This window comes from Ruditapes philippinarum, unplaced genomic scaffold (assembly GCF_026571515.1).
Source record: "Ruditapes philippinarum isolate M1 unplaced genomic scaffold, ASM2657151v2 ctg1913_1_1_1_1, whole genome shotgun sequence".
In the NCBI taxonomy this organism is placed as follows: Eukaryota; Metazoa; Mollusca; class Bivalvia; order Venerida; family Veneridae; genus Ruditapes; species Ruditapes philippinarum.
Genome location: NW_026860906.1, coordinates 245,177 through 268,453, shown reverse-complemented (window position 1 = coordinate 268,453; position 23,277 = coordinate 245,177). Strand labels below are relative to the sequence as shown.

Genomic DNA, 23,277 nt, shown 5'->3' with positions numbered 1-23,277 from the left:
AAACACGCTGTTTATTTTGTTAAAAATCGATTTCTCCAAACCCATATTTACAAAATTTGGCGCAATATTATAACCTAAAGTGAGACACTAAGCACTATAAAAGTCCGATACTCCCACTTGAATACTCCCACTTGAATAAAGATTCTCAAAATCCCTTCTAAGGCGTGCACGTCGGTGAGGAATCACCAAGAACCAGAGATGATTGGTTGATCTGTCGTGACTAACTCGGGAGGGTTGGCGCTAGCAAGAGCAGTTTTTGTTAGAGATGCCGTTGGAAAAGTGTTGCCTTGGAAACTATTGTCGTCTCCTTCAACCACCAACGAGCGGAGAACAGAATCCGGAGAGATTCAATATGAACAACTCGGCTACGGACGCCTATGTCAGTCGTTTCTAGAAGAAACAACAAACTAAATCTGAATAAGTTTTAATTCTGGTTTGTCTTTTACTTCGCTTCTCGGGTATTAACTACACAAGAAATACATGTACATAAAAATCCAAACATAGTTATTAGCTCCTTTAAAAATGTGTATACATTTGACAAATGGTAAACGTCAGGATTTGCCCAGTTACATGTGCAAATTATTTCACATTAAATTTGCTCAATTGACCTCATTTAACGAAATAAATGATAATGAAATAGTATGGACGAATTAAATATATTTGAAAATATACATATGTCCTCGTACAGACAGACAGACATACATTAAACATATATCCTGGCGTTATCTGTTTCAACTATGTCACCATTTTATAGAGGTATAAAGATTTTATAGCTCATAAACTCACTGATTCATTAAATGTATTTGTCAGTTTTAATGTTTTCTGTGGGTTTCTTTTCGTAAACTATATAAAAGTTTTATTTTATATGTATAAACAAAAGCATTACATCAAAATATTTTACGTTGTTAAAACACTAATTATGTCATTAGGACAAGTATTTTTAATGCCGTTTGCTTAATTATAAATGATTTGAAACAAGAAGTATCTTTAAAAAGATACTATGCCGAAGTCAAACTTGTTAACTTGCATAGGATACGCTACTACTAACCATGCTAACCGCAAACAGAACATTTTATTCGTCCTCAATAGTTTTATTTCATTTCAATTTTACCCGCAATATTTTCTCCCACTTAATTGTCATCTTAGATTTAAACAATATTACTTACATTATTTGATTTTAATCAAAATGGAATTTGATTTGAATAGGAATCTATAATAAAACAAAGATCAGTAGAAACTGTACACTAATTCCACGAAAAATTGTGCAACTGTAAATTAGTCGAAAGTTCGTTTCAATCGTCTTATGCCCGGTTCGAGAAAAGAATATAAAGACTAGAACAGCTTAGAAGAGAAACCCAATCGAACGCAAAAGTATCAAAAAGGCGATCTGTCATATTTAATGTCATATACACTTCTTGCCATCGCGCAATCGAACAGACCTCTACCTATAAAGGAAGCTCTTCTAAAGTATCAATCAAACAGGCTATTAGTGTTAAAATGGCCAATGAAAACTCTGCCTATATTAATTTATTTACTGTTAATTTTAGCGGAAATCAAGGTGAAATTAGACGGCCTTCGGCTGAAAAAAGACTGATTTATGATACTGATTTAATGAAAAATATCATCATTTTTGCACTCGGTCACTCGGTCTTGGTCAAGTGAATGTTCGCCTTCTTTATTTTATAGTAAATCTGTCACATCTCGGGCTTAATACTAAGCCCATATTGAACTCGGCAGAAATCAGTATTTCATAAATTTGAACAAGAACACCAGAGAAGTCAATACAAGTCGGAAAATTCTATGTTTACCATCTAGACTTCACAATATTATATTGTTAAATTTGTTCAGTCACTGTCAAATTATCAAAATTTCAACAGTTATGTATGCTGGAATATAGTACTTCTGGAATTCTTCCACCAAGAAATGAGTTCCTGCAGAACAGATAAAAAACAACTTTAAAATTAGTAGAAATGACACTTAATGTACACTATGTACAATGTATTACAATAAATCGACTTAAAATATAACCAGTCACACTCAGATGACTTCAAATGGGGCATTCCTAAATTTTTTTTAGAAAATATAGAAATATTTTCCAATCTGATTAAAATCAGCTCTTAAATAACGCTACGCATTAGGGTCTGACGAGTCACCTTCTCGTGTTTTTTCAAAGAACCAATCATCGGTGAGCTTTCACAATTTTGAAAGCGATGCGGTTTCTAATTTTAACCGCTGGAAAGCCAATACTGAGAAGGTAATTTTCACGACTTCGAGAACAAACATGGCGTTGCCCATATATCCAGCAGGTAAACTGGCAATACGATCTTGCCCATTAAAAATGAAGTCTTTTAGATCTATTTCCAGTTAACTTGTTTCAAATTACTTCAAACAATGTTTTTCTAAAATAAAAACAACAATTTGTTTTACTTCCATGGACAGCGTAATTTTGATAGCCTATCTGTAAAATCCGGTTTGAATGCATGGCTAAAAGTAGCTTTCTCGGGAAATTAGAATCATAATGAAGGCGAAACATATACGGTGGTTATCAGTTCTACATATAAAAGTGAAGAAGTTCTTAACTTTTGTCAGAATGAATAATTTTCTAGACTACAAAGGACTGGATCTAATATCCGTGCCGGGGTGAGGCATCTATGCCCTTTTCAGGTCCGTTTAACTTTTACTAATATCCCTTTCACAAAAATGTAAGAAACTGATATCCCTTTTCATCCGCTTACTATATGTCTTCTGCATCTTTTTCTATCATAGGATATAAGCTAGTTTTAGAGTTAGTGACCAAAAGATCCAAATTCCTTTATGCGGGATTTGAAGTCACAATACAACCAAGGGTAAGGCAAACCATCCATTTTGACCATGGTAGTTAGAAATTAATTTCCCGATGCCTAATATCATCATTATTGCTCTCATTTCATGTATGGCATGTAAATATGAGGCCATAAGTTGTGCATGTACCAAAGGTGTGCAGACAGGTTTCCAGCATGTGACATAGATAATCACGATATAAGTAATAGATATATCATTGCTGTTTTGACGATTTGGGGGTTTGCGTAAATTATACCGTGAATACGTGACCTTTCCCAGGGCGGTGAATCAAAACTGCGTCGTATTCTACAAAATGAAAACAAACGCCGCCATCTTGGGAAAAAAAGAGTATATTTTCTACGAAGCGAAACATAGTGTAGCGTGTTCATAGATATATCTGGTTTTCAGTCATTTCAAACAAAAAGAGTAATAAACAAAAACATACTTTTTACGATCCAAGATGGTGGCGTTTGTTTACATTTTGTAAGATACGACGCAGGTTTGATACCCATCCCTATTTCCTATGAAAGTTATGCTTAAACTTTTTACATAGAAAACACGGGACAACTATAGGTAAATCATCCTTACATCGTAATAATCTATGTCAAACGCTAGAAACCTGTTTAAACATGATAAGAACATGATATAAACATGTTTACCTTATAAGAACATGATAAACACACGTTTTTAGTGACACAATATACATCAAGACTTAAGATAAAGTAATGGAAGAAATGTTCCGTGATGAACACGTCAAACAAAGCGTCAACTCCTAAGGCTTGGAACACATAGAAATACGACAGTCTAGTTCAAGTACATGCCGGGAATATATTTTTTTTGGTCGAATTTTAAACACGTTGTTTACATTTGATATAGAAACTATATTCTCAAGATTTGGAGTTATATTTATGCTTACTGTGAAAAACTAAGCCCAAACATGTCAGAATTCAATGTAACTAAGAACAACTCGATTCCCTATAATTTCCTACGATATCCAAGGGGGTCTGTTTTGGTGGGAGTAAAAAACACAAACATGTAAGTCATTGCGGTTGTATATTAATCCAATAAAGAACCTTAGAGTTTATTGAGTGATGTGACTGAAAGGAACAGATTGTCTACACACCAAAATCATTGAAGACCTAGCTCGAAAAGAGCTTTCATTACTGAGAACAGCCCGGCTGCGGAAGTATAGCTTTGCCGGCTTCATCCTTAGCTCTGACGGGAACGACCGGTGTTACATCGTGGAAGCACCGTAGCTCTGCTGGCATAAACCGGGGATGATCCGGGGTATTATATAGACGGTAGATCTACGGTAGAGCCCCGGTGAATGCTAGCAGAGCCCTGGTGTATGACGTAAGAGCCCCGGTGGATGCCGGTAGAGCCCCGGAGCATGACAATAGAGCTATGGTTCATTTCAAAAGAATCACGGCAATTTGCGATGATTGCACCTGTTTGTATTAAAAGTTTAAAACCGATCCCAGGTTCCCTTCTGCCCAGTCTTGCATAAAGATTATTTATAAAAATCATCGTGATTTATTTTTTCTGGAATAATTGATATTATATTAAATGAAAATTATGTATCAACATAAACATTTTCGCGCGTTTTCAAATCCACATTGGAATCAGACAAATGGTGATAAAAGGGTTGGCTCAGGAAAATGGTGTTCCTAGCCACTTTAAATAAAGAAAGAACAAATCGACGGAACAAACAAAAATGACCATGCCATGCGGAAATCTCCTGGACATATTTCTTGAGTTTGGGCTTTGAGCCTTATATTGTGCAAAGAAGACCCTCCAAACTTGTACAAAATCGAATCCGCATAGGAATAAGACAAATGGTGTTTAAACGGTTGTATCTGGAATATGGTGTATTTTCCGAAAAATTAAACAGTTTATATACAGAAAGAACAAATAGCCCGTCCAAAGAGCGACATATTTACTTGGACCTCTTGCTATTACATTTCTTGCGGTTGAGCTTTTGGCCTCATATTGCTGTGGAGAAGATTATATCTTAACTGATATAATCAACTTGATAAGGACGTTATTTTTGTTTGTTTGTTTTTTAAGTACGTTACGTTCATTATACAATAACTAATTGTGCACGACCTTAATTCCTACAAGAAAGTTATCTGAAGTGTGTTTTTGTGACAATAAACTGACTTTCATTTTGATAAAGTATCAAAATAATGTATATCTCAGTTTTAGAAGGATGTTGTCTCTAACATGTTGCTTTTTTAGTCGATTTACGGCAACAGAGAGGAAAAATGCAAATCGACGGTCCAAAAAGGACCATGCCACACGGAAATCTCTAGGACTTAAAAATTGGTAAAGGGCTTTGAGACTTATATTGTGCACAGGCGACACATCAAACTTGTACAAAATCGCATTCGCATTGAAATCAGTCAAATAGTGTTTAAACAGTTGGCTCAGGAAAACGGTAATTTTTATATACTTTATATACAAAAAGAACAAATCGCCGGAACAAGACACGACCATGCCACTCGGAAATCTCTAGGACATATTTCTTGGGTTAGGGCTTTGAAACTTACTCTTAGCACAGAAGGTCCTCCAACCTTGTACAAAATCGAATCCGCATTGGAATCAGACAAATTGTGTCGAGACAGTTGGGTCAGGAAAATAGTGTTTTTTATACACTTTATATACAGAAAGAACAAATCGCCGGAACAAACAAAAATGACCATGCCATGCGGAGGTCTCTTGGACGTATTTCTTTAGTTTGGGCTTTGAGCCTTATATTGTGCAAAAAAGATCCTCCAATCTTGTACAAAATCGAATCCGCATTAAAATCAAACGAATGGTGTTAAAACGGTTGGATCTGGAATATGGTGTATTTCCGATTTTTTTATAATTTATATACAGAAAGAACAAATCGCCGGAACAAACAAAAATGACAATGCCAAGTCTCCTGGCCGTATTTCTTGACTTTGGGCTTTGAGCCTTATATTGTGCAAAAAAGACTCTCCAAACTTGTACAAAATCGAATCCGCTTTGGAATCAGACAAATGGTGTTTAAACGGTTGGGTCTGGAAAAAAGTGTTTTTTTATACACTTTATATACAGAAAGAACAAATCGCCGGAACAAACAACAATGACCATTCCATGCAGAAGTATCCCGGACTATTTTTTGATTCTGGGCTTTGAGCCTTATATTGTGCAAAGAAGACGCTCGAAACTTGTACAAAATCCAATCTGCATTGAAATCAAACGAATGGTGTTGAAACGGTTGGATCTGGAATATGGTATATTATCCGAATTGTTTTACAATTTATATACAGAAAGAACAAATCGTCGGTCCAAAATAAGGACCATGACATGCGGAAATCTCACGGACATATGTCTTGGGTTAGAGCTATGAGCCTTATATTGTTCAAAGAAGACCCTTCAAAATTGTACAAAACTGAATCCACATTGGAATCAGACAAATGGTGTTTAAACGGTTGGGTCTGGAAAAAGGTGTATTTTCCGAAAATTTAAACAGTTTATATACAGAAAGAACAAATTGCCCGTCCAAAGAGCGTTATATTTTTTCTTTGACCTCTTGCTATTACTTTTCTTGCTGTAGAGGTTTTGGCCTCATATTGCTGTGGGGAAAATTATTTAATCTGTTATAATCAACTTGATAAGTACGTTTTTGGGTTTCTTTTATTGTGCACGACCTCAATTCCTACAAGAAAGTTATCTTAAGTGTGTTTTTGTCACAATAAACTTACTTTGTTTTTTATAAAGTATCAAAATATTGTAAACCTCTAGTTGTCTCTAACATGTTGCTTCGGTTATAGAGAGAACAAATGCAAAAAATTGACGGTCCAAAAACGGCCATGCCACGCGGAAATCTCTAGGACTTAATAATTGGTTAAGGGCTTTGGGACTTATATTGTGCACAGACGACACAACAAACTTGTACAAAATCGAATTCGCATTGAAATTAGACAAATAGTGTTTAAATAATTAGTTTTTTTCTCTTAAAATACAGAAAGAACAAATCGCCGGAACAAAAAACGACCATGCTATGCGAAATCTCTAGGACACATTTCTTGCGTTAGGGCTTTGAATTTATATTGTGCACAGAACTCCCTCAACATTTGTACATAATCGAATCCGAATTTGAATCCGACAAATGGTCTTGAAACGGTAGGCTCAAGAAAATAGTGTTTCTATACACTTTACATACAGAGAGAACAAATCACCAGAACAAAAAACGACCATGCCACACAGAAATATCTAGGACATATTCCTTGTGTTAGGGATTTGAGCCTTATATTGTGCACAGAACACACTCCAACAAAATTGACTCGCAAAGGAATCATACAAATGATGATGAAACGGGTTGCTACGGAAAATGGTGTTTTTTATACAATTTATATACAGAAAGAACAAATCGCCGGAACAAGAAACGACCATGCCACGCGGAAATCTCTAGGACAAATTTCTTGCCTGAGGGCTTTTAACTTATATTGTGCACAGAAGACCCTAATAAATTGTACAAAATCGATTCCGCATTGGAATCAGACAAATGGTGTTGAAGCAATGATGTTTCTATACACTTTAAATACAGAAAGAACAGATCACCAGAACAAAAAACTACCATGCCACACATAAATATCTAGGACATATTTCTTGAGTTAGGGAGTTGAGCTTTATATTGTGCTCAGAACACTATCCTCGAATCCGCAAAGGATTCATACAAATTATGTTTGAACGGTTGGCTTAGGAAATGGTGTTTTTTATACATTCATTAATTTTGATATACTGAAAGAACAAATCTCTGGTCTAGACAAAAAAAAAGACCATGCCATGCGGAAATCTCCGGGACATGTTTCTTGAGTTTGGGCTATGAGCCTTACATTGTGCAAAGAAGACCCTCCAAGCTTGTACAAAAGCGAATCCGCATTAAAATCAAACGAATGGTGTTTAAACGGTTGGATCTTGATTATGGTAAATTTTTTCCGATTTTTGTACAATTTATATACAGAAAGAACAAACCGCCCGTCCAAAACAATTGGGGCTCTGCCGGCGTCATCCGGGAACGGCCTGATCCCTAGGTTCATCTTGGCTCCGCATGGATGGTCCTGAGGGCATCCTGGGTGGTAAGTTGGAAATTACCTTAGTTCTGCCGGGGTAAGTGTGACCACAACAATAGTGTCACCCAGGATCGTCCCTGATCATCCCAGTAACTATCTGAGGTGGTCCTGGGCTCTACCGGGATTAAGTGAGACCGCAGCTTTAGCCACAACACAGAGTTATCTATGGTTTTACAGAGATGACATGTGTATTTTTTTCTCGTGCGCACGAGATAGTATGTCTTGGCCACGAGTTACTAAGTCGTACGCACGAGATAACGAGTTACTATGTGATGCGAACGAGATAGTTAAGTCTCGCGCACGATATAGTTTACCAATCAGATAACACTTTTATATAAACTAAGAAATAAGCTACGGTTTATATAATCTAGTATGCACATTGCACCTGATCAGTAGATGACACCTAATAATGGTCAAAAATCAGGGTCACAATGACGCTCAATGAAAAACCGTTTTGCAATCAATAACTTTTATATATAGGACTTTTATCAGCTCCTGTTGTCTACATTTGCCAAATGGTAAACGTCAGAATTTGCAACGTTAGACGTGCAATGCTCAACTATTTACCTCATTTAACGCAATATTGATAATGACGTAGTATTGGCGAATTATATTTTTTTTTGAAAATATACATATGTGCTTGTATATACAAACATACATTAACATATATATTGATGTTCTAAGTTTCTCCTGTGTCGCCATTTTATAGTGACGTATATAGATTTCATTGCTCATAAAACTTACATATCTATTAAATTCATTTGTCAGTTTTAGTGTTTTCTGTATTTTTTCGTATATAAAGTCATTTTTTATATATTTAAACAAAAGCATTAGATCAAAATATTACACCCTTAAAACACTATTTATGTCACTAGGACAAGCAATTTTAAGCAGTTTTTATAATTGATTTGCAACTCTAACGGAAAGGATTTGTAAAAAGACTGATTTAGTACGTTTATGTAGACCGCCGGCATTCCGATCAGTCCTTAGCAAAAACAATAAATCAAAAAACTTGAAGTAGATCTACTGAATAAAGTCGATTTTCAAACTTTTATAGATTATTAGTTTTACCTTTTGTTCTCACTTGAACAATCATCTGGCGGGGGCGAGGGGAGTTTGGGGCAGGGGATTAAAAATAGGTCCGGCTAAAGTTACGATCATACCACCGGGTCATTCTCTACATTAGCATAAATATATGACTTACATAGCGGAGGTAACTGTTGCCGGCAGAACAAAACGCAACAATTATTTTTTTTAATACACAGGCGTTTTAAGCAGTCTACGATATATTGTCATTGAACATGAGTCTCAATCTATTTTTAGACTGAGACAATCCAATTTAGCCAGTGAATGTGGTTTTACATCCATTGAATATAATTCTATAAAAAGTTCGATTGACTACTGTTTGGACCAATGAGATTGCAGCTATATTTAGATCATATAATAATTGTTATTAACACACGTTTGTACGGAAGCGTCCTGGTGCCAATTCATAATGTTCTATAAAAAAAAATAAACTCCTACGTAGGAGATTAAAAAGCCTAATTAGGAGTTTGTTTGCCCGTTCTTCAGAGAGAGAAAACAGGTATCTTTCTGTATGGAACGCCATAGCTGCCTCATGTTGTTACATTTCGTTTTATTTTTCCCTAAAAGCGTCTTATTATGTATAATAGAAGTGTTGACTTGCCAACATTTTATGGGAACCTGTCTTAACGAAGTCTTATTAGGTCAAATATTCATTTTATCTTGTCAAAACGTAGTGCTGACTTGTCTAAACACTGTCTTATTATTTCAAAACGTCATGTTATCATGTGCAAATCCGGTGTTAACATGCCTAATGGAAGTCTTTTTATGTCTAACATGCACGCCGTCTTTTCGAATTAAGATTTTATTATGTCTGAAGAAAGAGTTATTTAAATGTGGTGTTGAATTGTCTTGAAATTGTCTTATCATGTGAAACAGTAGTGTTATCTTGTCGGAAGTTGGTGTTATCTTGTCCAAATGTGATCCTGGTATGTTATGACACTGTTGTATTATGTTATACTGTCGTTTTGTCTTGTCTAAATGTGATACTGACTTGTCTAAACACCGTCATATTTTGTCAGACTGTCATGGCATTGTGTTCAAATTCGGTGTTATCTTGCTTAAAGAATGTCTTTTATGTCAAAATAGCATGCTGTCTTGTCCAATTGTGGTGGTTATTTGTCTATAAATTGTCTTATTATGTGAAACAGTAGTGTTATCTTGTCGGAACTTGGTGACAACTTGTCAAACTCATGTCTTATTATGTCGGCTAGTAGTGATATCTTGTTCAAACGTTATATTAACCTGGCTGAGTGTTGTCCTGTTTTGTCAAACTGTTATGTTGCTTTGTATGAGGTGGTTTAATTCTGTCTTATTGTGCCAAAACATCATGCTTTCTTGTCTAAAACTGTTGTTATCCTGTCTAAAAATATACTTATTATGTGAAATACTAATGTTGACTTGCCATAAATTTTGTTTGTTTGTGTAAACATTATTTTATTATGTCAAACAGTATTGTTGACTTGCCGATTAATGGTATTGACATGTCTAAACACTGCCTTATTTTCTCAGATCGCCATGCTATTTTATCCAAACTTTATTTTAATCGGCCTAAACACCGTCTTATTATGTGAAATAATGGTGGTATCTTTACAAATTATTGTTATGAACTGTTAAAACGCTATTTTAATTTGTCAAACTGTCATGCTGTTAAGTCCAAATGCAGAATTAATTTGTCTTTATTCGTCTTATTATGTCAAATAGTCATATCATCTTGTCGAAACGTGGTGATGGCTGGTCTAAAATTACTATCTTTTTGTCAAAGTGTCATTTTATTTTGTCAAGGTTAGGTGTTATTTTACTAAACATCGTCCTCTTATGGCGAAGTATCATTTTTCCTTTTCAAATGTGCTGTTTACTTGTTGAAACACAGTGTCATTATGTAATACAGTGGTGCTGACTTGCCAATTTATTACATGAACTTTTCTAAATACCGTCTCATTATGTCAGATAATCGTGTTATCCTGTCCAGATGCGATGTTGTCCAAATTTAGTATCACGTGACCAGAGCGAAAAGATAGCGGGGCAGTTTAGCAAAATCAGACAGCGCTTTCTCAAGACAGAACTAAAGTTGAACAAAATTACACAAATATTACACATAATAAGACATCAAATTTTGTCAATATATAGCACTTCTGTTTTACATTTAAAGAAACAGTTTAGACAAGTCATTACCACATTTCGACAAGATACCGCAATTTTTTGACTTTATAAGACTGAGTTTTAACCAGTCAAATCCTTTTTTTGACAAAATAGCATACAGTTTATCATAATAAGGCATGATTTAGCCCAGTCAACACCCTAATTCGGCAAGATAATTCGAATATTTGATATAAAAGACAATTCAGTAGTGTACGTTGGCAAATTAACACAGTTGTTTGACACAATAAGACAATGTTAAGGCATTTAAACACCGTATTTTGACAAAATAACATGGCAGTTTGATAAAAATAAAGCTGTGCTTTTACAAGTCAACACCAAATTTCGACAAGAGAACACTACTGTTTCAAATGATCAGACAGTCTTTTGACAAAACAGCTCCACAATATGACCAAATAGCACGACTAGTTGACATAATATGACACATTTCAGACAAGCCAAAACGACATTTTGACATGATAACACTACTGTTTGAAATAATTAAACAATGTTAACACAAGTCAACATCATATTTTAAAGAGATAAGACTACTGTTACGCATAATAAGGCAATGTTTAGACAAGACGACAAATTACAATGACATTACAACACGTATATTTGACATGATAAGACGCTTTCTTGGCAAGATAAAAAGAAATGTAATAACATGAGGCAGCTATGGCGTTCCATATTTCTGTATCTCATGTGGGTTCGTTTTGAAGATGTCACAATGTGTTCGATGAATTCCAAGTTTTTATGCTTGAATAGACGGGTTTTTTGTTGTCTTTTTCACCTAAAGTTAGTAGGCTAGACAGTGGTTGTGTGATATTACAGAGTTACTGTAGTGAAATGTAAAATTACCTCGACTTCAAATCTTTAAAAGCAACCACTGTTTTTTTCTGTTTAAAGTTACATGCCTTCAGATGAGCCAAAATAACTAAAGAAAGTTTAACTTGAAAAACTTTTTACAAAACTTTAAAGAAAAGAAAAAATATTTGAAATTAAAATGTAATGATTTACATGGTAAATATGATTAAGGACTGATTTTCAGTAACTACCACCATATTTCTACAACGCATTAAGGGCTATTCTTGCTTATTTTGACCTCTTTTTGGTAATTTATGTTGATTGCAAGTGCTGTTTGTGTCAATTTTTTCTTTTATCACTTTATAATATTTTACTCTTAAATACATTTTTAATGACAATAAGCATGAATCAGTAGGCACGCTGGAGGTATACAGGCAATGATTTGTCTTTACATATATAAATAATGTCTGTAAACATATGCCTTTGGACATCATCTAACATGTTTATGTCTTGATGTAATTTACAAGACTTCTCAATAACATAGTCAAAAAAGTCATTTTTAACTATTGTCTTTGTTTTCATTGCATTTTATGATGTCCCCTTTTCGACAATTTAAAAGTCAGTCTAGTAAATCGATCTGTCCTGAAAAGGAAATTTTAGCCAGAAATAAAGTGTCAACATTTATGCCGTTGTTGTCCCGTCACTCTGTATATCTAGCTGGTAATAAGTTATTATTTGGTCACATTTAGATATGGATTGGGACAGTGTACAGTTTTCTTTAAGACTTTGATATTTATAAATAACTTCAAACTAAACACAAAGTTGTTATAAGAAGTTTGCATTCAATCTCTAAAAAAAAGAACTTTATAATCTGAACGTTTCGGTTGTCCATTGAATGGAACAATACAAAGGTAGTTTATTCTTTTATACATCTTTGGAGCGTTGCGATCACTCTTATTTAAAAAAAACTGTTAATGAAACAGTATAAAAAACAACACATTAAAATTATAAAATTATATTTTGAAAAAACTTTTTTTTTTCAACAACATTTTACTATTGTTTGATTATGACGGATGAAAGTGTGTCTATGGTATATAATTACAGTGTATAGTGTTCTCATTGCGACTATACAAAGTCGGACTAAAAATGTTTATAAAAAGATCGGCTATAAACAAAAGTATGTTAATTTGAGAGAAGTAGAGCGAGAATAATAAGGTTACTAAGGAGTATACATTGAATAAGATGGATATTTTACCAGTTTTTAACCTTCGTCATATGAATTAGCAATGATAAATCAAATAACATCGATCTTTTGATTTAAAATTTACTGCTTGAGGAACTTGTTATGGTAACTGATTAATCATTATTTAGGTAATTGTACAATAATTTATAACATAAAGAAATTCAATAAATCACAGTTTGGGTATCTAATGTGCTGCAAAAAATGCAAATCATCATTTATTTATTTGTTTATTTGCGTCTCATATATGTACACACAACATATTACAAGCATAAAATATCATAAGACATGTACACAGCCATTCTATATAAGAATTATAAGAGACAAGAAAATCATTCACACATAAAAGAAATCTACTTACTACAAAGTGGCTAAAAGGATAAAAAAAGTTGTTTGAGTACCTGTAAAAAATAATTTATATATATTGTAAAATGAAGCTTGTAAAATACTAATTACTTAAAACCATATGCAACAGTTAAAATTTTGTACTTATGATGTATTTAGTCCTAATTACAAGATATTACTTCTTTAAAAATAATAATTTCCAGTTAGCTTATAAACATCTTTAAATTGTACTTGTATTAACAAATAAAACCATTAAAAAACATTTGTTAGAGTTGTGCTATTGTATAGTTAAACAATAGTGTTGTGTTACAATTTAATTAGTATTCTTACTATATAACAAGTTGTTTCTATATTTAAGAATCTCACAGCAGGTTTTTGCGAGCAATCTTATCATATGAGTGTCCTGGTGGGCAAATAAGTACATAAACTTTTCATGTTTTGACATTGTAGTAAATAAGTCACAAGTATAGTTAGCATAATCTAACAATGGTTTCCTAATGTTGTCATACATAGAACATTCCATTATTACATGCATTTCATTTTCAATACCATTTAGACAAAGTGGACATATCCTTTCATGTTCATATCGACCAGTTTCAAGACGGATAGGTGCAACTCAGCAACGGAATTTAGCCAAAAATCATCATGTTAAATTCATTAATTGCAGACCAAATTTTGGTTTGTGACTTTTGTGCATAGTTTATATTGACATTTTTGTGTTTTTTATTTACGGTGTAAAACAGGTAAATGGTTGGTATAGAGGAATACTAGTTTACTTGTTAGCGATGCATATCGGCTTCTAATGCAGCAATGTCTCTTTGTTGAAAAATTTCATTGTCAAATTACGTTTAAACACCACACACTCACACACAACTTTTAGGAGCGAATGTGGCCCAATCACTTTGTATGAATATTCATTTATTTTTTCAATCCATTGTTTTAAAAAATTCATCAACGTCAAAAGTCATATGGCCATGAACTTTCAGCTTAAATTTCCTGTTGACCTAGCTGTTCTGAATTCTTTTAAAAGTACATAATTTATTCCTAGAAGTATGCCTACTCTTTGATGTATCGACTTTTGATTATTAGAAGCGTCCTTTGTGTTAGTAATAAATGTACATATAATGATGTAAACAAAACACATCTATTTACATAAATTTAGAGATGTTTCATCGGGCAATGACAACGCAGGACGTCAATAGACATGAACAATGTTGCTTTCAGTTGTTGTTTTAAGTATATTTCTATATATACATAAGAACATATAAATATCATTTTTATTCCCGTATTTAATCATTTGTTCGTTATTTTGTTGTTGTTTTTTGTGTTTTCTTTGGGTTACCAACTCATCAAGAAAAACTTTTATATGAAACATAATTTCTTTATATATATATATTTCTTTATATTACAAACGTTGAATATAAAGTGATAAGTAAAAAGGTGATATTGCCAACCTCGGCGGTTTTTTTTTGGGTTCTATAATACTTTGTGATGAAAACAGTGTAATATTTTCGTCGTTATTGTGAAGCCATCTAACGAGCCTAATCTTGGTTAGGCTCATTATTGTTTTCATAAGTCTAGATATAGATCAATTCATGTAAAATCCTGTTTACGTATATCGCAAATATACATCCATAAATAAAACAAGAAGTATCTTTATGTTACAGGGTGAGAAAAATGTGCAGCCTGACAGGGACTTCAACCCGGGACCCTTGGAATACCGTACCGCGGCTTTAACAACTGAGCTATTCGGTCGCTTAAACGCCTTTTCCTCTTAAAAGTGAACAGTTTAGAACCGTGACATACTCCCCCGCTACATTGAAATTTGTTCTTGAATTTTACAGAGTTACAGAGCAATGTGAATTAAACTTTGAGCTTCATTTAGTTAAGGTCCCCTGTTGGGCGCCAAATGTTACAGGGTGAGAAAAATGTGCAGTCTGACCGGGACTTGAACCTGGGACCCTTGAAATACCGTACCGCGGCTTTACCGACTAAGCTATTCGGTCGCTTACACACCTTTTCACCTTTATAGTGAACAGTTTTAAACCGTAACATTTAGAAATAAAAAATAGTGGATATTTTAGGGTTTTTTTTTCTATAAATACAGGATTTATTTTCATTGAGTGTTATGAAAATCAATATTTCATGAGTGACAGTAGCCTCGGGTGAAATATGATAATTTTCATACTACAAGATGAAAACAAATCCTGTATTCAAAGAAAAAAATCTGTTTATCATATAATGCTACTTTTTTGACATTACAATTTGAAAGTTTTTTACATAAATTTTGTGTATTGGCTGAATTCAGAAGCAAGAAGTCCGGCAAGACATAAGTGAAAATACGGAAACTATGTATCACTGCAGTGAAAAATAGATTTTTACAGTGAAAATACGGCAAAAATACGCATTTTATTTCATCAAATTTTTCAAAATTTCATTTATATAAATTTAAATATTTTATATAATAATCGTGTTTATATATAGTTTTTGTTGCCAGTATATCATTGCCATGTCACGCATGATTTGAGTGAGATATATTTTGTATTTACACTTCAAAATGTCCTTCTCAAAAAAAAAACACTCACCCAAACTACTAGTTATTCTTTGACCTTTAGTTATTTTGCATTACTGATTTGAAGTATAGCCCTTTTTAAAATCTCTTTTAATGATCATTATTATGTTTTCATGAAAAATTGTTGATTTTGTTGTAGAAATTATATAAATGAGATTGCTTAAAATGATTTCAGATGTTAAAAGAAATTTTTGTTTATTCATTTTTATTTCATTTTTATGTATCCTAAAGGAACAATAATGGTTTTGTTTTGAGCATGAATAACTCAGATTTTGTATGTTCTCACCGGTGTGTGCCAATACACAAAATATACATTCTTCGACATACATATAAATAAAGTAAATCGAAGTACAGTCTTGCAAAAGCAATGGTTAAAGGTATACAGTCCATAAAATTGTTTCGTAAGAACCTTTGAAAAAAATGAAATTCATATATGTTTCATCAATATTATTATGCGTAACTGTATATGCTTAACAGTCTTACTAAGAATAAATCTATGTATCAAAAAGTCTTTCACCGGTTACTTGTGGGGATTTTTAGTAATAAAAGGTCATACATAACTTAAGTCAGCGTTTTTTGTCACTTTAACCGATCACTCACGCCAGCGGTCGATAAAAAACGCATAAATGTTGTATATTTTTTAAGATTGTGATGAATTAGACACTTTCAATTTTGTTTAATAGCTTATATTAACCTTTTTGACGCATCCAATTTGCAATTCAGACAGGTGCTCAAACATATAAATAGAAGCTTGTCTTACAGCATCTTCAGTCAGTGCTAAACAAGTGTCTGCTCCAACATGAATACCAAAAGCATTTCCGTAATTCTTCTCGCGTGCATTATTGGTGCTCTGCTTATTGACAGCACCGAAGGTAAGTTGTATTTTTTTGTTTTTGTTTTTTCGGGTTTTTTTTGTAATTCGTCTCCTTTTTAGTTAATTCAAGTAAAAATTCTTTGTTTCCTTGTTTTCCTTTTTCAGTTTTATTTAATTGTGTTCTATACTTTCTTTGCCAATGCTTATATGTAACGTATTTTCGCGATTTCTGACTTTGTTGTTCATATTTCATCACTGAACATTCATTTGAAATTTGTCACAGCTTTAGATTGGCTAATGTACAATGATTGACTCTTTGTAATGTCGGAATATTAAGAAAACTTTTATTTTTTTCATACTTTAACTGCGTATGTTTCTTCAATGTACTAAGACTGTTGTGACAAAACCGTAGGACACAGTGTGTGACGCCAAACATATACTGTTTATTTTTATAAGCATCATGGTGTACTTGCAATATTGTTGACATAAATTCACTGGTTTACAAAATCACCAATGGAAAGAAATATATATTTTCATAACAGAGAATAAAATCATTTCTATGTTGAGAAAGTTGAGTCTAAATATGCAGAGTTTTATATAGTTACTTTGCTTTTAAAACTACTTATTTTTGATACATATCGGGGAAAAAGCATTACCGTTTCGTAAATTAAGCTTCAATCTTTCGTGAATACTGCATCAAATGTTCGTGAATATAGCTTCACTATGTCTTGAATATAGCTATTATGCTATTGTTATTTAATGTGTGAACTCTATATTTTGTGTTGTTAGCATGGGGGAAACGATGCCGATGCGCCAAACGCTGTATGAAGTGGGAGAAATTCAGAGGATGGTGCGGCGGTAAGTGGCAAAGAAAAGCAGTTTGCTGTAGCCGAGGTGGTTGGGGATACGGCGGTGGATACGGTGGTGGATACGGTGAGAAACTTGTTTTAAAAAGAGCTGCGTCACGACAAAACCAACGCGACCAGCATGGATTCAGACCAGCCTGCGCATTCGCACAGTCTGATCAGGATCCATGCTGTTCGCTATCAGTATCTCTACTTGTATAGAGTTGGTAAGCGAACAGCATGGATCCTGATCAGACTGCGCGGATGCGCAGGCTGGTCTGGATACATGCTGGTCGCAAACGCACTATGTTTTGTCGTGATGCGGCTCAATAATTGAACTTGCTTTTTCTAGCGTTAATAACATAAAAGTATCACCTTTGCGATTAAGATCTGAGTAAATTTTATCATTTTAAAAGCTATTCTTACAGTTCTTCTATGTTACCTTGTGAGTTATAAATAGTTGCTGAAATATAGCAAAATGTATGACTGAAATACGTACATAATAGGGATCATGAAAACGTTATGGTCGTTCGTTCTTTGGCGATATAGACAGGCATGGTTGAGACAATGTTTCAAAATTCAACTAGACTGATGTTATTGGCAATAAGTTAACATCTTGTATGAGGACAGCGCCTGTTATTTAGATTTAATGTCTAAAGAACAATATTGAATGAAACTACAATGTATTTACCCTTCGCTAAAGTCATCAAAAGGGACTCATTATGGATTATGAAGCACGAATGCTTTACTTATAACAATTTCTTTTTACGATGATAGAATAAAATATGATACTTTCATTTTTTAAAGGCGGCTATGGAGGTTACGGAGGCTACGGTGGCATGGGAGGCTATGGTGGTTACGGTGGATACGGAGGCTATGGAGGCTACGGTGGCATGGGAGGCTGGGGAGGATACGGTGGCTACGGCGGAGGCTACGGGGGATACGGAGGCTACGGTGGTTACGGAGGATATGGTGGTTACGGTGGTGGCTACGGAGGATACGGAGGTTACGGAGGTTGGGGTGGTTACGGAAGAAGAGGATATGGATATCATGGCAAGAAATATTGAGCGGTTCGTGTTTTTTATTCTCTCCCTACTTTTTTGTATACTGATATTTAATATTACCTTATTAAAATAATATTTACACTCGTAATATACAAAACCAAAACGATTTTTGCATTGCAATCTCAGTCAAGAGACAATGATTTGTACTATTTGTTCTCCACTGTTGATTAATATGAAATAAGAGACACTGATAATTATTGCCGAAGAAATAAAGTGGGTGGTAAGTACTGGTTCAGGATGCAATAACATTGATTCCAGTAACTACGTACTTTTGTGTGTCAGCCCGGTGCCAAATGATTGATATGCTAAAACGAGAAACATAAAAAAGTTTGAATTACTGTTTCTGTATGATAAATGATTGATAATCTTCAGAACATAAAGTTTTATAATGAATACCTTTTTATTTAACTTTCAGATGTCTGGACTACCATAGATGCCTTTATAAAAACGACCGGAATCAAATGGACTTGAACCTTCTTAATCATTCATATTATGCTCATGTTGAAAAAAAGAATAAAAAAAATTAATATCAAGTAAAATAAATACAATGTATTTATCGCATTATTCTTTGTCTTTCTTGGTATATTCGGGTGTAAAGGAAATTGGTTAAACCGTTTTAATATGAATTAAAAAATTTTGAGATGTTGAACTAAAACTCTCCTCTCGTTTGCATACGTTTTGTCAATTCGAGGTACACATATAAATGTTAAATGTCGACAACAAAAAACGAAAGCATAGAAACTTTTGAATGGCCCTGTCACAAAGTCTCTTCAAATCTAATACAGACCAACAGTTCACATTGTCCTCAACCCAAACCAAGTATTATAACACTGAACTACACATTAAGGGCCTTTTATGATTGTATCTTTATGTCCGTTGATACCTCAATTGCAAATAACCCAGCAATATCGAGAGTATTGAATTTTCCTATTTTGAATATATCATCAGTGAGTCCTCGCTCGAATATTGTGCGACTACTAATCTCAGTGTGTTGATATTGACGCTTTCCCTGCTGAAACCAAAAGTCATCAATATTTGCCAGAAGTAAAATGCAAAACGTGGAAGCAGAAAGATTTCACTGACACATTCGGTACCTCTTACCATTTATGCTAATTTAAGTTTTACGCAGTTCAAAATATTGACAATGATAAATAAGAGGAGCAAATAATTTATTAAATTAATACATGTGTAATGCTGCATGAACAAATTTATTTCAGCAAATCGTGTAACTATGACAAAATCAACGTCTCATGACCACTAAATATATATATACGAAACTATAAAGGCATAGCAAATATATTTCATAACCTAAGATTCATACACGGGACACGTTTGTCCACTTTACAGCTTCACACCTGGCTATTTGGACATTGCACAAGAAACTGTGTATCGAACAATCTGTAGAACCCCTCACTCTGCTTATGGCTTTTACACATTATCGTTTTGGCGGCACGGAGCTATACCGCTCATCTCGGTACACATTAACAACAGTGCGGAATGCAGTAAATTGCTATAAATTGCTTATACAATATTTTTTTTTGCAAGAAACAAGATAGTTAGCAGTATCCTATTCAGGAGTTTAGTATCATTGGCAAAATAAAAATCTCGTTATATCGATTCCAAAACGCATTTTCCTCCACTGAACCGTTGCTTTGTAGCAATACAGCCCTGTATTTTTTCTCAAGCAGGCAGAAGAAACACAACAACTTCATTTTCCAAATAAACTTGCTTTTAATAATTTCTGTAATGACACACGATTCATACTTGGTGAAATTTACCTTAATTAAATGTATAGAAAATAAATGAGATAAGACAAAAAGAGAGAAATGAATAAAAAGAATACATATACATGTAGTAAAAAGACTGTATTATACTGTAGAGTTTTTTTCTCACGAAAATTAAAGCTATATATTACAGCATAAAATATATCTGCGGGTTGTAAAATAATACTTTTATCAACGCACATGACGCATGCACGTGCTTATCAGTGCGTATTGGTAGACCCTATAATCAAAATGATGTGTCCACAGCTTGCCCTAGAAACTCGCATCTAACCTCATATTTTTTCAGCGACATTTGCATGAAAATACACTACCATATCTATGTCTACTATGTACAACTTCCAACTAGAAAGTATTTTTACATTTTTACCAGATTTCCATCAGATAATGATTTTGGCTATCTTTGTGTGTAACAAATTTTGAGCAACACTAGAGGTCAAATCTCCTCATCACCTGCTGGAGCTAAGAGATGCATAGACTCCAGTAATTCAGGTCCATTAAGTCGCCTCTTACGATCACGTAGGAAGAAACACTGGCTGCATTTCAGATGCCTAAACACCTCAGCCACAAAGAGGACATTAACAACTTAACAATTGTACTGTTTCTAAACAACATTTATAAATAATGATTATTTCTTCATTCAATATCACTTTCAGTAACTGAAAAAAAAAGAAGAAAAATAGCAGTCAAGCTAAAATTACCACGTCTTATTTATAATATTTTTTACCTTAATTTCATTAATTTGATATTAACCATTTTGAATTGTTAAGAATTAACGCAAGTTTTGCTTTTCCAGCCAAAATCTAAGACTATTGTACATGTAGTTGTTTTAATAAAATTATGTTAAGATAAAGTTCAACATCTTAAAAAATAAAGATCACGATATTGAAAAAAGGCGTGGAATGATCTAAGGAAGAATTGAGGGGTTTTACTGTATTTTGTTTGAAGGCAATCGATTTTATGGTGTTCATTTGCCAAATATTGTGACATTTTAACAACAGAAACTTTCGTCTGCAATTTTAACATGAGTTGTTATGGGTTTGTTGATAGGAATGTTAACACACTGGTGGGTCAGATGAGGTTTTTTGAAGTAATTCATTAAAATAGTAGATTGACTTCCCAATAAATCAATGGACAGACTTTGTTCATTTTGACTACTATTTTGTATGTTCCAAAGAAAATACCACATGAACTTGAAATTCTATCAAATAACTCATATTAATGATAATTTCCAAAAATACCGCCTATATAATATAAATAAACTTATACCATATACGGGGGTATATTTTGGATATTATAGACCCGTATATTTTTGATATTATCGTTAATTATTGATAGAATTTCAAGTTCATGTGGAAAAGAAAATTCAATATTCTAATTTCTAGCATGCCTACCAAAGTTCATGATGAACAATGTCTTTTGTCTGCCCCATTCATAAATGATATATAATTATGGTTAAAAACAATCATTGAAACGTTAATAAGAACATCTGGTCATTAGATGTCTACTAGTTCATCTTCACCTGCTGCATTTCTTGCTTGGACGCCCTTTGATGCTTTGCATCAATGCTTTTCTTGTAATTGATTTAGAACCAGCAAGATCTCTTTCTCCTGAAGAAATTGCACTGAATGTAAAACGGTACGTGTTAAGGTTACAAATTGTAAACAAAGTAGTATTTTGACCTCTATACATAAAACTAAATTATTATAACTGCAATTTATACCAAAAATGGCTCAATTACATGTATATGGCAAATAATTGAAGTTTTGTAAACAGTAACAGGACACCAAAATAAAAAGATTTTGAAAAAATAAAAATTACAGCATTTATTTAGTCTTATTGGGCCTTTTATATGTGCGACAAAGGCAAAATGAGGCTCAACTATATGGCCCATGAGTTAAGTTTAAAACACTTAAAATGACTCCTAAAATAAATAAAAAACTTTTGAAAAAGTAAAAAAAATGCAATTTTTGAACTTATTGTGCCTTTAATATTTGGTCATTTGGTTTATACCGTTTCTGATGATACAAATTGATTGTATAATGATATCACCGATGTGATGGCCTCGTTAATGAAAACAACATAAATGTGACATATTTCTAGCGAAATAACATGATTTATTGTTGAAAGCAACAAACAAAGGCTGTGGTTGGTTTGCATTATTCATTAAGTCAAGTAAAAAAAATAATATGACATTTATTTTACATTTATGATCGATATTTTGTTTTTGTAGTTTTATGAACATGCTAATGAGACTATTTTATATTTAGAAACAATAAAGACACTAGTTGTGTAAACAACAATTAATGGCCTGTTATTATGGGCACGACATTCACATACGAGTAATTTATAGAAAATGATATAAATTGAACATTGGGAGTTTTGTTGTTGTTGTTTTTGTTTTTGTTGAGATGTTGTTGTTGTTGTTGTTTAGATGTGTTTGTTGTGATGATGTTGTTGTTGTTGTCGTCGTCGTCGTTGTTGTTATCAATGATACACAAATTAACAGAATTTGCAGGCTCTTGTTACTACATTATCTCTTTACAAAATCTTGATGTGAGTTAACAAATCAAAGCAAAAAAAAAGTCAGTGCTAGATATCGCACTTGAGTTTTTCTTCTGTTTATATAAAAAGAACAACAACAAAATAGTTCGCTATAACTACG

At 33.4% G+C, this 23,277-nt stretch overlaps 1 protein-coding gene across 1 annotated transcript; it reads left to right on the top strand.

Moving 5' to 3' along the window:
* The first annotated feature begins 16,819 nt into the window (after positions 1–16,819).
* On the top strand, positions 16,820–19,392 carry LOC132713888 (uncharacterized). Its single transcript, XM_060696594.1, has 4 exons — positions 16,820–16,980; positions 17,712–17,855; positions 18,575–18,837; positions 19,247–19,392. Exons 1-3 carry the CDS (start codon positions 16,908–16,910, stop codon positions 18,832–18,834), a joined length of 477 nt encoding a protein of 158 aa, XP_060552577.1. The 5' UTR covers positions 16,820–16,907; the 3' UTR covers positions 18,835–18,837; positions 19,247–19,392.
* The last annotated feature ends 3,885 nt before the right edge of the window (positions 19,393–23,277 follow it).

Coding starts and splice junctions, on each gene's coding strand:
- LOC132713888 (XM_060696594.1), top strand. CDS start 16,908: ATGAATACCAAAAGCATTTCCGTAATTCTTCTCGCGTGCATTATTGGT. Junction 16,981..17,711: donor GCTTATTGACAGCACCGAAG/GTAAGTTGTATT, acceptor TTGTGTTGTTAG/CATGGGGGAAACGATGCCGA. Junction 17,856..18,574: donor TGGATACGGTGGTGGATACG/GTGAGAAACTTG, acceptor CATTTTTTAAAG/GCGGCTATGGAGGTTACGGA.